Source organism: Pteropus alecto, unplaced genomic scaffold (assembly GCF_000325575.1).
Source record: "Pteropus alecto unplaced genomic scaffold, ASM32557v1 scaffold40, whole genome shotgun sequence".
Classification (NCBI taxonomy): Eukaryota; Metazoa; Chordata; class Mammalia; order Chiroptera; family Pteropodidae; genus Pteropus; species Pteropus alecto.
Genome location: NW_006431919.1, coordinates 15,817,486 through 15,833,439, shown reverse-complemented (window position 1 = coordinate 15,833,439; position 15,954 = coordinate 15,817,486). Strand labels below are relative to the sequence as shown.

The following is a 15,954-nucleotide window of genomic DNA, read 5'->3' as shown; positions in this document are numbered from 1 at the left end:
TAGGCTCCTCGAAGGTAGACTTCCATGGCACCCTGACCTTGCTTAGAGCTTGCCCCTTCCCATCCTGCCTATAACTAGCCCATCTCATCCTTTAGACTTGAGAACTTGAAGGTACTCCTGATGCCCCGCACAGTGTTCAGTATCTGGCGGATGATTAATAGAAGTCTACTGAAAGGGAGAAAGGAGAGGAGGGAGGCACGGAGGGGGAAAAGAAGAGAAAAGAGAGTTTGGGGTTTCTAGTGTTAGGAAAAAAGGGATGTTTTATGAGAATCCCATGAACTTACAGAAGAATGATATAATTGAATATCAATACCAATTAGTATATGATTAGGGCAGAGATGACTTATTGCATTAATTAGGGCTGTAAGAGTCCAAATATTTTTTTCTGGGAAACCTGAGACAAAGAAAGTAAGGAAGAAAAACTCTGAAATTAAAAAGAAGCACAACATAAACACCAGGAGATCCACCTGTTAGGCAGTCTTCATGAGTGGGGAGGAACACCACGGCCCTCATCTATGACAGCAATATCTTCCCCGAACAAAACGTGGTATGCGGAGAGGTCCATTTCCAGGACACTAACATCAAATGAAAGCAATCCAAAGCCCAGCGCCTTCCACGCCTGCTGCAAACCCGAGTCTCCAAGTGGCTGTACGCAGCTCGGGACAGAAACTCATACTCTCCATTACTGATCTTTCAGCCCTGCATTTCTTGGATACACTTGAGGAGGTGAGACTGAAATGCCAAGGCTCATTTCTGATACACGCAGGGGCTGTGCTCATTGATTTTGGTGCCGATGTGGAATCATATTTCTAGGTGGCAGGCAAGCTCTCCCTCCATGTCTCATTACAGCTGCCTCCGTAGGGAGAAAGCCATGAGTACTGGCTCCCGTTCACAGATGGTGAAAGACAAGGCTCAAGGCAGGGTGCCAGGCACTCTCGGGATCGAGAGCCCTGGCTCTGCCTAATGAGCCATACTGTCTGAGCATCCCTGAGGCAAGGGGAGGTGGTGGTTCAATTTGGTTTAGTTCAGTTTAGTAGTCACTCTGTCATCATCCTCATTGCCAACATTTATTGAGCTCTTATTAAATGCCTGGCACTATGTCTCATTATCTCTTTTAATCCACGCATCATCAACCATTCGAGATAATCCCTTTTACTTGCTATTTTGCATTTTATATAGTAGGAAACCAAGGCTCAGAGAATATACACCATTCACCCAGACCAGATTTAAACCCAGATCTATCTGAATTTACAGCCTGAATTATTAACACCTGGGTGCTACCGCCGAAACCACCATTCTACCTCCTTTTGTTCCTCCCCTTTAGCCTCTGAGGTTGCTGAAGCTTTCCATCTGCTCATCTCAATTGCTGCTTCCTATAATTACAGAGATCAATGAACTATGGCCTCAATTTTGCCCACAAGCTGTCTGTATAAATAAGATTTATTGGAATGGCACCATGTGCATTCATTTATGTATTACCTATGGGTGTTTCCATGTGACAATGGTGGAGTTAAACAGTTGTAACAGACCACATGGCCTCCAAAGTTGTAAATATTTACCCTCTGACCCTCAGGGGAAATAGTTTGCCAACTCTTGATACAGTAGATAAGGCAACCACTGTGCTAGAGTTTAACTTTTATTATTTCATTTAACTTATGCTATAATTGTGTGTGTGTGTGTGTGTGTGTGTGTGTGTGTGTTAGACAGTACTCTTGTCAATCCCATTTTACAAATAAGGAAACTAAGTCTCAAAGAGCTCAGAGCTAGTAAATGATAAAACCAGAATTCAAACCCAGGCAGTCAGGTTCTAGAGCCCATGTTCTTAACCATATGCTACAGCTGTCTGCTATGGGGCAGGCTCTCCACAGACACTGGTCATATGATGCTGAGCTAAATATGGCCCTGCCCAAAGGAGCCCTGGTGAGGAAAAGGATGATGGCAGCCAAGTAGATGAGCGCCTGGATGGAGGGAAGCTGGTGGGGCTGTGGGATCCTGGGGCTGCACACTTTCTTGTGCTGATGGCAACTGGGACACACAGAGGACGTTGATGGCAGGTGACACGGTCACTTCTGACGAGGGGACTGTTTCCCCAAATCTGCAGACAATTGCTTGGCTAAATGATTTCCTAATAGTTTTTATCTTGAATAATAATTTAAAGTGGTTTGGTTGCTCTAAGCAGCCTGCCCCTTGATTTCTACGTCAGCAGCTTTGCAGGGAACTGTTTTTGCTAGAGTTGTTCATCCACATTTCAGGGAGAAAAGCTGGTCTCTTCTAGCGGCAGTCTGCTTCTGCATTACATAGACTTGGAGACCATGAAAATGGCCTGGGATGCAAGGGTCATCTCTGTGCTCCTTGACGGTGCAATGAGCCTTCCTACATGGCCCTGAAAGGTGGCCATCTAGACAAACATTTGCAGGACAGGGAGCTCACGACTTCACGGGCCAGTTCACCACATTGCTGGATCACCTGTTTGGGACTCAGTCTGCCTCCTGAGTCATTCGTCGCGGAACAGCGCCACGACCCCTCGAGGTGGTAGTGAAGTCTTTGGGAACATCGCTTTCTCCCCGACCATTTCCCTTTCCTGGGTTAAAGAGCTCACATTCCTTCAACCATTTTTATTGTGATACTTTCCAAATGTTATCAGTATTCTTGTTTCTCTTGGACTTTAGATCTGATATTTTAGATTTGCTAACACATGCAAAATGAATATTCTTACGATAAGTTTTCTCAGAGCTAAAGGCTCTAGTGATGAAATTATACACTTCCCAGCACTAAGTAATGGTAACGACATGTCTCATCGGGATTCCCTTTTGTGCCAGGGTTGACTAGGAAGCTCATGCCATAGTTTATGTTTGGGTTTTCTCCTCTTTCCTAACTTTATTTTTTGCCTCCTATTTTCCATCTGTTACTGTCGCCTTTCGTACTATGCTATCTTCTTTTCATTGTAAACTATCTCATATTCCTACTTTTATTTTATCATTCAATTCCTACACCCACCCTGTGCAGTAGCTAGGAGATGAGTGATAAATACTCGTGTTTGACAGATGAGAATTTGAACGGCATGACTGGTGAGTAATAGAAGTCTCTGTTGGTTCTCATATTTCGATAATAATAATGATGATGATGATGCCAATAGTAATAATACTAGTAATGATAATAGGAGCCAAGATTTACTAAGTGCCTCTGTCCTCACAGGTACTTTTCTGAGTTTTATAAAGTGTCACTTCATTTAAATCTCACAGGCAACTTATGACGTAATATTATTAGCCACATATTACAGACGGGGAAACCAAAGCACAAAAAGGTTAAATAATTAAACCTACTTCATAGATTCAAAAAATGGCAGAGCCAGCTAGAAACGCAGGCAGTCCATCTTCAAAATATATGCCCTTGACTGCCGAGCTATACTACTGAAAGCCACTCTGCATGACATTTAAGGGGCCCTGGTATTGGAGATGAAGAGAGCCATTCGCAACTCTGGACCCGTAAGGTTCTGGAGTTCATCTTAGGAAATACTGATGTGGGCTTTGGGGAGCTGCTGATCATTGCACCCCCGCCCCCGGCAGCAGTAGTTTCTGGATCCCTCATCATCTGCTTGCAGATGGGGGCTCCTCCCAATCCTGTGCCCTGTCCAGCGAGCCAGGCTCAAACATGGGACTGGAGTACAGTCATCAGCCCAGCAGGGATCATGGAGGGCGGCCAGGGCCTGGCTTGTGACCATGTCATTTGTATAAAGGTCCATGTTCAGGCAAGACAAGAGCGGGGCGGGGAGGGAATCAAAGGACAATGTTCATGCCAGAAAACAGGAAAGAAGAAAGGAAGCCAAGAGGCCCGCTGGCTGATCTTTACCTATTACATGCCAGATACTTCGTGATGTAAGCCCAATATTCTCATTCTAAAATGAGGAAGCTGAACTCACAGAGATTAGGTGACTTGTTCTAGGTCACTCAGCAACTATAGGTGTGAACGTAAGAATAACTTTTTGTAGAAAAAAGCCCCCACCAAATAATTATAAGTATTTCACTGCAGGAGACAGAATGCCTCCTCTTCTCCCAGAGGCTGCGGTCAGAGTGGGGACATGGAGAGAGGCAGGACGCCCAGTGGCTGGAGTCTGGGGAATGCATGGGGCCCTGCGAGAGCTCTGTGAACGCAAGCTGGCTCTCAGCAGGAGAGGATAAATGAATGCCATTGCCTCTCTCCAGGCTAGGGACAGGGAAGAAGGATCAGCTATGAGCAAAGGCCCTCCAGATCCCCAAGAATAGGGTCCGACCAGCTACTGAGCTTTCTCCATCTCCTATGTTGTAGGGTGAGAAGAAGCTGGGGCTAGGTGCCGGCCGGGCTGCTGCTGGAGATTTGCCACAGCCTATCTCTGTGTGACCTGGGGCCCAATGCATAGTGGTAATCATGGTAAAAACAAGAACAGCGGCAGCCATTGTTTACTGAGCACCTACTGTGTGTCACACCATTTGCTTATCTCAGAAATGATGGGTGGGCTCATTAACAGCGCTGGAGTCCCATGCTTTTGCAAACTGCTGGCAGCCAGTGAGTTCTCGGTTCATCTGTGACCATCAACTCCCCCCACCCCCTAACCCTTTCCTTCTCCTTGTGAAAATTCTGCAGTGTAGGCAGGGATCCAGAAGCGGGAAAGCCTTCATTGCAGGTGCTTGCCAATGCTCTGCAGTACCGGGGCGGATGGAGCACTGCAGAGTCCAGGGCTTGACAACTGTCCCTGGTGGGTGTGCGATGTGTGTATGTGTCGGGGGTGGGGGTCCTCAGAGAGCCCTTGCTCTCGGATGCTTCTGCTGGCCCTCACCCACCTCTGATGGGCCTGGAGGAAATCTAGTGCCCCAATCTTCCTGAAAGCTCCTAACAAAAATTTGAGGTTCTTTTGGCCCTGCCAGACCACACTCATCTTGGGCAAATCTTCCCCTCCCTTCTACAGTTTCCTTATCTGTAAAATGGGAGTGATCATGCCTAGTCTTGGCATAACTTGTTGTGAGGACAAAATCGGCTAGTAAGTCTGAGCACACTTTGAAAACGTGAGCACTGCTATTAAAGAGCAAAGGATCTCTGGAGTCATTCTTACTTTTAGTATAAGTATTAGTATTTTAATCAACCAAATATGTCTGATTGGTTTACACAAGAGCATAGATCCCTTCGGAGTGGAAAGACTTTTCTAATTTTATTTGTAACAGCTGTAGACAATCTGTGGGATGAGACCACCAAGTGTAAACTCGGACTAATTAAGAGAGAAACAGAGTTCCCAGGTGCCGCAAAACCAAAGAAGGTCGTGCCGAGATGGGAGAAGAGGTCCCTGCCTCCTTCCAGTGCAACTGAATCCCTCCCCCATATTGAAACAGGAAGTGTCAACATCTTGTTATTGAAAAAGGACCTAGAAGTGGCCTGAGCCAATTCCATCTTCCTATAAATGAATCTGTTCATAGCAATGCAAATCATTGGCTGTCGAGCTTCTTGTTGGCTTTTCTGGACTTGAGCTGATGCAGAAAGGGAGTGAGGCCATTACTGAGTGCTGTGCCCCTCACTCGCATCGGACACACAGTTACTTATTCCTCTCATGACAGATCCAAAAGACTCTTCAATATGTCTGGGCAGGCAGCTCCCCAAGTGTCTGACCCCACGAAGAGAAAATCAAATTCTTTAAAGTCAAAAGAGCATAACCTAAAAACTGGTAAGAAAATGTCCCTGGTGAAATAGAAATGCAGTGTGAGGTATCAGAAAAACCGTCTGGAAAGAATTCAAAGTGCTGAGTAAAATATAGAGCTCTATCAGGCCATTGCTGTTTCCTCTGTGAGAAGAAGCTGGACAGACTGGCTAGTGGTTGTGTCTGACAGCAGAAAACCTTTACCCTGGAGACAGCAGGCTGGACGTGACCTTTCAGAAGCATCGGCAGGAGCACCCAGTGCCTCTAGCTGGGGAACACGTGGGCCCAGAGAACGGTCCCCTAAGGTTTGTAAGAGAGGCAATTCCAAGAGATATTGAGTTCCTACCCTTGACACTGTACAGCTAAAGGAATGAATCACTGACCCGGGAGCACTTACGAAAAACACAGGGGAGAAGAAGGCAAGAGAAGGACGGGAAGGGAAGAAAAGAAAGGAAGAGGGCGATGAGGAGGGGAGGGAGGAGCGTGACAGTCGGGGCAAGAGAGTTGGCAGGGCGGAGGTGGGAAGCGAAAGCAGGAGGAGGAGACCAGGAGCAAGCAGAAAAGGCGGAGAAGGTGAGGAGGGAGAAGAGCGAAATGAAAACAGAAGACAGGGAACGAAGGAGCAAGGCTTCAGCTGGATTCGTGACATTTTTTTTCTGAATCTAGGCTGTGGGTTCATAGTGTTTATATGTGCAATATACTCCCCTCTATGCTGGTTTTCATGCCTGAAACATTTTATAATGTTTTAATAAAGGAAGAGGAGAAGGAGGAGGCAGAGGAAGATGGTAATCCCATCTTCCCTGGTTTCTTGGATAAATACAATGAGAGAGCTGAAGAGGTAGAACGAAAATAGTGTTGGTGGCCTGTCCAGCCATGTGAGAGGCCACCTGGGAGCAGGGAGCTGGTCTTCTCCACTAGGTCTGGGTCTAAAGGAGGCTTGTGAACCTGAACCAGATGGAAGCCACGGTCCTTCCGCCATCTTAACTGCTGCACTGGAGAACAGGGGCCCTAGCTCTGGCATCCAGTTCCACTCTGCCTTCAACTCCGTGGGTCACTTGAACAGTTCAACAAGCGCTCCCTGAGCTGCTATGCGGGGTCCATGCTGGGGGCCGAGATACAAGCCAACTTCAAATGGGGCTTGCTTGAAGCGCTAGGATGCCAGAGTGTGGCTCACAATGACGGGGGGAGCGCTGCATCCCCCACTTTTTCTAGAACAGCTCAGTTTTGTTCTGTCTTAGATATTGGGATTGGTCTTAAGCTTGAATTTGGAAATATAATTCCATTGCTAAAGGAGATTTGAAAACCACTGAATGAGATGCTTCCCAAGGAGTAAAGTTTTAAAGTTCTATTTCTAAGGTTATAAGATTCCTCAAAGACTCTAAGAATTCATTCACTCATTCTATTAATAAGTGTTTACTGACGATCCTCGATAAATGGGGTCAGAGATAGCCAATCAACAGATAAATAAACTAACAGGTCAAGGCTGCTGCAGAGAGGGACACGGGATGGAGAGGAGGTTGAGGAGGGCCTCCTGGAGAGGACGTCTTGGAGCTGAGGCTTCTTGAGTAGAGAGACCAGCCTTGGAAAGACCTGGAGAAAGAGCGGCCCATACAAAAGAAACAGCCAGCAAGGAGGCTAGATGACGAGAATGAACCTAACACGTCCAGGGGCAGGGGAACAGGGTCATAGAAAGCAAGGGGAAAAGTAGTATGAGACGACATGGTCAGGGAGGCAGGCAAGGCCAGAGGATGTAGGTTTTTGCGGATTTTGTAAAGAGTTTGGATTTTAATTTCAATGTGGCAGGATCCCTTTGGAGGGTTTTAGAGAGGGGTCTGATTCTGTAAAGATCACCGGCTGCTGTGCAGAAGATGGGTGGTAACAGGGGCGAGCATGGAGACCTCTCTTTGGGTGGCGCAAATGAGAGAAGATGGAGACCTGGGTACAGACAGCAGAAACTGTGAGGAAACGGTAAGCATGACATGTTCGAAAACGAGAAAAAGACTTCATGATCACTACATCTTTCTAGTCTCCGAATACAGAAGTTTTGATCACCTAAGAGGCTGTCACCTTTCGATGCCTAATTCTGCCCCCAAGTACGCCTATGCTTAGTAATTCCAGATGGCAAGAGAAAGCCTGTTCCCTTTGGGTTCTTCACCATTTTGGGGGCAGTGTAGGTTCTGACAGAACCCCCAAATTTATCAGCACTCTGTGGTTATTGAGAAAGCTGCTGAGGCAATTTTCAAATTAAAAAGATAAACATAAGCTTAGACCACAAACATTAACTCTTTGATTTCAGATGGGTATGCAGTGATGCCTGCCAACAAATATGACCAAGCAGTTAACTGAATACAAATGGAAGGGAAGGGAAACTCTGATGGGAAGAACCACAAGATCACGGAGTGAGTGATCAGTAGTTATTTTTGAAGTGACTCCCACAAACTCGGCACTGGGCCTCGTACTTAGGAGGATATCAAAAGAGTATATTGCATATCCCTACCCTCTAAGAATGCCCTTCTAGCTAGGAAAACATGACCAATACAAACTATGATTATACATCAGGTTGGCTAAACGGAGGGGAGACATCTGGTGAGCTAAATGGAGTGGGGGCACTTGGGACCTCCACTCGAGCCCTGAGGCTGGCGTCAGGGGGGCTGTGTTCCAGTTCTGCCTCTGTGACTTAGGACAAGCCATCTAACTCTGCTGGGTGTGATTTCTCTTTAAAAGAAAAATAATGCTTCCCAACATTCTTAGTCAGGATTACATAGGATTTGAAAATGCTTTGTGAGTTGTAATGTATGGCATAAATAGTAAGGGTTATTATCTGACATTAAGCGCGGAAGGGGAAGGGAGATGGCCATGTCAGCAAATAGAGCCTCCTCTGAAAAACAAAAACCTAATCAAGTGTCCCTTGCTCAAAAACCACGAGTGACTCCCTATTGACTAAAGCAGGGGTTGGCAAACTGTGCCTTGGCCCCCAGGCCAAATCCAGTACATCTCATTTTATAGATTAAATTTTACTGGAATACAGTCACAGCCTTTTGTTGACATATTGTCTATGACTGCTTTATTGCCACATGGCAGACTTGAATAGTTGCAACAGAGACCATATGGCTGACAAAGTTGAAAATATTTACTATCTAGCCCTTTAAAGAAAAAAATTGCTCACGCCTTGAGTAAAGGATAAAGTTTAAATCTCATTTAAAATGTAAAGCCCCCTGGTGCTTGAAGCAGGATTTGAATACAGGAAATGAATCGTATGGCTTGCTCCAAGTCATCCCCAGCTCAGCACATTTTGTACCACTTCCCACGGGCTGATTCCACACGAGGTAGCATTTCGAAGTTCCTTTTTAGTGATACAATAGGGATCAGGTCTTATTCCTTTTTGTAATCTCCACTGTGTTTGTCACAGGGCTCCGGTCATAACAAGTTCTCAGGTTTAACCAAATTAAATCTGAGACATAGATAAATTAGCAAGCAGGATACACTAAAGGGCAGACATAGTTCATTCATCCCAGAGACCTAGTAATGATATATCTTTGAAAGGGAAAGCAAGTTGGAAGTGAATTTACTAGTTTGCTCTTAATTAATTAGTTATACAAACATTTATCCCATGCCAACTATACAACTATTCTATGCCACAGAAGCAAAGGCAAATAAGGTAATCTGGGATGATATTCATTCTTTTGACAAGAATTCACTTAACGCCGGCCCTGAATGAAGCTGTAGATAAGGACCAGGGGTTCGGGTGGACTGTGACCACTTTCTGCTCTCAGGGAGCTTGCAGTCCAGTTAGGGAGGCACTGTACAGAGAGATAAGCGCAATGCCAAAGTGGGACCCGAAGTCTGAAGGTGGCAGGGAGAGAGGCAGGATTCCTGGAATGCCGTCCTCGGACACCGCCTCTGGAAAACCCATCCACAGTTTACTCTCCAAAGGGAAAGTGGACCCAGGAGCCACTCGTGAGTATCTCACGGTCTCCAGTGGGCTCCATCCAATGAGCTCACATTGACCATGCTGACCATTTTACACAGATTAACTCATTTAATCCCTGCAGCGACTGTGTGGTTTTACAAAGGCCAAGTCACTGTTCCAGGGCAGTAGTCTGAAAGTGAAAGATTCTAGTCCAAGGCAATCATTAGCTAAAGCCGATGCCCTGATCCTTCTAGCTAGAGCCTGAAAACCAGAGAGGAGAAGTGGGAGTCTATTCTAGAGAAAGTTCAAAGTGTGTCACCAACAGAGATAGTACTAAATGTTTCTGTACCTACTAAGTGGATGCTGATTTCAGGAGGACCACCCAGTGTGGATCAGGCACGGTTGGAACGTCAACAGTCGGTTAGTGTTCAAAACGTCAATAATCAAGGGAAGAGAGAATAAAGTTATTGCAAAGATCAGCAATAACTCCCAGCTGCTGGGCCTGCAATGGGCTGATGCAACCACCTCTGGGGAACGATTCTGGATGCTGGCCAGGATATTAATTAAGCCCTAACCACCAAGGCCCAGGGAACTCCCTATCGATTAATGGCAAGCTGGGAGCCTGCGAGACCTGAGGCCTGCAGGTCACCCCATCAGCCAGGCGTACTCCCTAGAACATGCCTGTGCAAATGTCATGGTGGGCACTGGGGGCAGAAAAACTGGAATATAAGTATGTAAGTTTTTAAAAGTGAAAATTTTTATATTTACTAAGTAAGCTTCCTAGGTTATGTCTAAGACACAAGTTTTCATATTAGCTTAATTGTTTAAATTGTCACTTTCAACTTTTCATTCTTTACATATACAAATATAGATAGTATAAAACCAATAAACATGTGGAAAAATGCCCAGTCTTAAAAAAATTCCATAATAAGAAATATCAGAGACAATTGCTCTCTCATTTTACTGGCAATGATGAAAAACATGAGAAACTGACCAAACGCAGTGATAGAGGCTCTGGTGAAAAGGCCTTCTCATGCAATAATAGTGGGTTGCACAGTCGTAGAACTTTCTGGAAGGAAAAGTGTGGGTACTTTAACCCACTAATTCTTGTTCTAGGAATTTATTGCAAGGAAATATGACAAGTGCTCCAAGGTTCACAAAAGTGTTCCAAGGTTCACCAAAAAATGTTACTACAGAATTATTATACCAGATATTTAGAAACAACCTAACTTTCCCGGAATGAAGCATTAATGAACAGTTAAGGAGAGGGAGGAAGTAGAAGACAATTAGGCAAAGAAATCCGCAAAAACAGATATGTGAATATCTAGGCTCCGCAGCAAGAGAGTGAAGAGCATGTATAGTGTAGCTTCAGGCATGTGACTCTACCTCACAAGTCTTAATTGCTCCCTCTGAAATGGGGATCGCATACTAAATGCCATCCTAAGGATTAATGCCCAGGGCTAACGCAGTACTTGGTGATAGTAAGTTTTCAATACTTGCTACGCAATATTTGCTACTATTAAAAATTAATTATTATTGAATAAAAATAGGTAGTGAGCTCCCTGTCGCTGTAGGTATCCAGGCGGGCTCACTTGTTACTTGAAGAGGAGGAGGCAGAGAGGACTTAGTCATGGTATGGATGACGGGAGGGACTACTATACTCTTCCTGACCTAAAAAATTGTGTGCAGTCACTGAAACAAGAAACTGACTTCAACAGTGAGATTGTTTGAGATTATCGTGCAGAGGGACCAGGGAACCCATCACCAGCAGGAACATCTCCTCAGAGTTATGGGATGATGCAGCTCCCAGAGGCCAGCCTTGCTTTTCATGCAGATGAGGCACGTGTGAGGTGGTTGCCCCAAACTCTGCCCATTCCCTGACCCGAGAGTGGCCCAACCAGCTCTGGAAAAACTGCAGGGAGTGCTCTCCACACACTCTGACCTTCACGACAGGGAAACCACGCTGCAGGCGATGGCGACAGTAGGAACAGGGGCGGCAAACGCATGCGATCACCTGCTATGTGCTGAGCTCTGGGCCGAGAGCTTTGCACACACTGTCTCACTGACTTCTCCCATCAGACCCATTTGTCTGTCAGTGTCTATGGTATGTGTCACCACATTTCACAGATGAAAAACCTGAGGCTCAGAGAGGATAGGTATTGTCCAAAACCTTTCAGCCAGTTAAGGGACAAGGGTTTGAACCCAGGTTTAAGGTACACTTAAGGTGTACTTTCAGGGCCTCGTGACAAGTTGACAGCTCATTCACATTATAGACGAATCCTATTCTCTTTCAGGACCTGTCACTCACTGTCCCACCCCACTGGGTTAGTTGGTCCCTCTCAAGGTAGCTGGGAGCAAAGAAAGCTGAAACTGCCATGGACGTTATCTAGTAATTCCTGGAGAAAGAATAAGACTGAGAAAAAAAAGGCATAAGTTTCACCCACAAAATGGGTACCCCAACAGAGCAGCATGGAGAATGTATGGGAAGCAAAGCACTCATGCTTATAGAAGTCAGAGGTTTCAACCTTCATGATAAGCTGGGCACCACAGACAGAATGTAGTCTATTTTATCACTTTTGATTTCTTCTAAAATACTTTGGTCAACCTAGGCAGGCTTCGAACTTGCTCATCCCAGTATGATCCCTTGGACTTGTGGCAAACAGGTTCACTTTGCCATGTCCCCTGCATCTCTCTAGACCTGCGGAGATCTTCAAACTGTTCTCAAATCACTTATGGCACCTGTCTGCACACAGGGCAGATCCCAAGGGGACTAAGTTATAAGCTCATAGCTAAGAACCCAGACTTTGGAATCATAGACACCTGGGTTCACATCTCAGCTCCTCCACTGAGTATGTACCCTCTCTGAGCCTCAGTTTCCTCATCGGTCAATAGGAATCTCGGTATCTCATAGGTCCGTTGTAAGGATCGATGAGATCATGCAATATTGGAAAGGCAGTGGAGTGTAGAGGTTAAGAGCACAGGCTGTGGTGCCAGAATGGTTAAGTTCAGAACCTGACTCTGTCACTAGCTGCGTGTCCTTGGGCAAGTTACTTAACCTTTCTGGGCCTCAGCTTCTTCAACTGACCATAGAGATAATGATAGTACCCACCACGACAGAGTAGGGAATGAATGAGTTCCAGCTTGGAAAGTGCTTAGAACAGCGCCTGGCACATTAACGAGTACTCAGTAAATGAGAGTTGTTATGATTAATGCCTGTACAGCCCTCAGCACAGTAAAAATAAATGTTCAATAAATGGTAACTGTTTTATTACAAGGTATACTTTCTACAGAGAATTGTGTGCACATTTATCTCCTGGAAAGCAATTAAAAATGAAGATGTTAGGGAAAGTCTTGTCCTCAGAGTAAAGTCGTAGCAGAGAGAATTCACCATCCTGTTGCCTTGGCAGGACACCCCAGGAACCCCCACGACCAGGCTCTCCTTCGCTTCCTAAAGACCTTCATTCAGCCTTCTACTCTTTCAGCAAATGCTCGTTAAGCACCCACAGGGAGCCCAAAGCGGGCTGAGAGCAGCCAAGAGGAGAATAAGATGGCTCTGGCCCCTGCCTCCCTAGAGCGTACAGGGCAGTGGGAGAAATGCACGCTAAATAAATACACACGCACATGCTTATTTAAGGACAGCTGCAATCGGTGTTATGAGGGACGTGACGAGAAGGTAGAACGGGGTCCTGACGTGGTCTGGCACTGGAGTTTACGTGAGGGAGGAGTCATTGGAAAGCTTTCCTGAGGAAGTGACATTTAAGCTGGCACTTCGCAGGTGAATAGGAGCGGGCTAGGTGATGCCTGGAGTAGGAGGAGAAAACGAATCAGTCGGACGGGCATTTAGTTCCGAGGCCCTGAAGCCATGAGATGGCTGGCTTACTAGGGGGACAGAAAGAAGGGCAGTGTGGTGGACTTACTCCCAGACCACCCACTCAGAAGCACCCGGCTGGGAGGCTGGAATTTGGAGAGAAACGCAGGTCCTCGGGAACTGCATTTTCAGCTGCCACTGTTGTCTCTTCCCTTTCAGACTATTCTTGCCTGCCGGCAAAGATGGCCGGGTCTCAGACCCTGAGTCCCAGGGACAAGTGGCAGCCATTCTCAGCTTAGATTCCCAGAGGCTGCACTCATGGATCACGGTGCCCACATGTGAACCACCACAGGGACTCTGCCCTCTGCATGCCTTCAGATGCCTCAGCCTCGTCCTGGCCACGCCTCACTGGGTTTTGTGAGTCTATTTAGGAAGATAAGTTTCCCTCGCTGAAGAAGAGGGGCAGAGCATGAAAGAAAACAATGTCACCGAGGGAGGGACCTGCCATTGACAGAAATGGGGACATTCTCTTAGGGGCATCATGTATTATCAAAGAAGCCAACCCCCAGGTCATTGATTTCTCTGCCGGTTTACGTGCTATGGAAGGAAGCCGTGTTTAAGTTTCCTGTAGTTTTTCACCCTGGAAATCGATGCTCCGGTAAAGGAAGCCATCTGTTCCCGAAGTAGCAGGTTTCTTTTGGAAGTTACGCATCGGGAGTCTGACGCTATCCTCTAAATGGTACTTTTGTTGTCTTTTTGTTCAAGACGGCAAGCGTTTTCCAGGATCGGAACTGCCTGCCAGCCTCCCTTGATGAACAGCTTACCAGCTCTCTTGGTAGATAGGAGGTTTAATAATTAGCCTAACTCATTGTTTATCTAAGTGGCAATTATCACCGCAATGAAATAATATTTTAAGTGCAAGGGAAGCCTTCCAGATAGCTCGCAACTAGAATCTGCAGGCTAGGAATGGCCAACACAGCTTCTCAGACTCAGAGGAAAGGGCCGCTCCATCCGGGCTGGCGGACCTCCAAGTCTGAGATGCCATCATCAGATGCTGCTCCAAAGACCTAAGGATATGTGCCCAGGAGAAGTGCAGGGTCCCAATCCTTTCAACTGAGGCTCAATGGCCCAGCAAAATATGAAAGTGCGTCCTGTGCTTCTAAAGCGTAACAGTCTAGAGTCTGTGGAGTTGGTGAAGCAACCACACCACCGCAGGAGCAAATCTCAGCAGGTGCGATTCAAGGAAGATGGGACCGGTAAGACTCCGCCTGGCCTAGCTGAGGCGGATGTCCACACTTCTGAAGACCCGACTGTGATGGGCAAGACTCAAGCATCCCGGCACCATCATCTCCCCACCTACTCGCTCTCCTTCCCCAGGGCCCAGAAGGCAGGGGGCTTTCAAAACATCGGGATCCAAACCTCCCCCAGTCTCAGGAAGCATTTCCCGGTTTTCAAAAGGAAGAGACTCACAGCCAGCAAGTCACTGGTGGAAATGCCAACCGCATCCCAAAGTGCCATCCAGGTCAATGGCAACCTCTCTGAACAGGACATTGTGTCTTCTGACCTTGCCTACTTAAGGCTGGCTCAGCATCTTGAAGATGGGCCTCGAAGGGTCCAGGTGTCCCACCCGTTCCTCCCTAGAATGTCCAAGGTGCAGAGCAACGGGCCTGTTAGCATATGCCTGGAAGCAGGGACCTGGAGAGCCTCAGAGAAAGCAACAGCTGCCATTCAGGTCCCGGAGGACATTTACCACAGTCCCACCTGGGCAGCTGCAGAGCCCACTTCCAGCCAAGACAGGTCTGCAGAGATAAGCAACTCCCTCCACCCTCTGGCTGACATGTGTCCAGGAGACGGGGGAAGAGCGCCGCCATCGGACGCAGAAAGCCCCGCCTCCCGTGTAAATGCCACCAGCGGTGCCAACCACATGCCAGGCACGGGGACACTTAACACCGAACTGCTTTTGCCCAAAGACAACTCTGATGACAAAGGCTTTGGCCCACTGTCATCTCGGTCAAAGGAAATGTGTGTTCCCTCAGCTCCACGGACTCACGACTCCCCCTCACCAGGCTCTGGCAGCCAGCCCGCCCACCCAGGAGGGGCTTCAGACTGTTCTTCCTCGAGTAACAGTCACCAGGATCTGCTGGCACCCAAACCTAACAACTCATCAGAATCTGTCCCTGAGTGTAAGGAGCAGACGGCAAAGAACCCCACGCAGTCGGACACCCCGGAGTTTCGAAATTGCCCAGGAAATGATCACCTGCCATCCTTTCTTCCAACGAGAGAGACTAGATTTCAGAGCCACAGGGAGATCAGCGGGATCAATCAAATTCACCTGGCAAGGGGCGAACTCTGCGACCTCCAAGGCCGACTGCAATCGGTGGAAGAATCTCTGCACTCGAATCAAGAGAAAATTAAAGTCCTTTTGAATGTCATTCAAGACTTGGAGAAAGCTCGGGCTCTCACGGAAGGGTAAGGTGAATTTTTTTTTTTTTTTATATTAAGTCATTTGCCAGAACGGGGCAGAGAGAGAGCATTGGTTTTCATTAGTAAAATGTCTCCAAAGTGTTTGAGGTT

General features: G+C 46.8%; 2 protein-coding genes across 2 annotated transcripts in view; one reads left to right on the top strand and one right to left on the bottom strand.

Annotated features, from left to right (window-relative positions):
- DOCK2 (dedicator of cytokinesis 2) overlaps positions 1-15,954 on the bottom strand; it is a 367,177-nt gene that overhangs the window by 159,156 nt on the left and 192,067 nt on the right. The gene's annotated exons all lie outside the window — the stretch shown is intronic.
- The window catches only part of FAM196B (family with sequence similarity 196 member B), a 16,301-nt gene continuing 14,850 nt past the window's right edge, over positions 14,504-15,954 (top strand). Inside the window, exon 1 of the mRNA XM_006906498.1 lies at positions 14,504-15,849. Coding sequence (XP_006906560.1) covers positions 14,504-15,849 — 1,346 coding nt within the window. The remainder of the gene's footprint in view (positions 15,850-15,954) is intronic.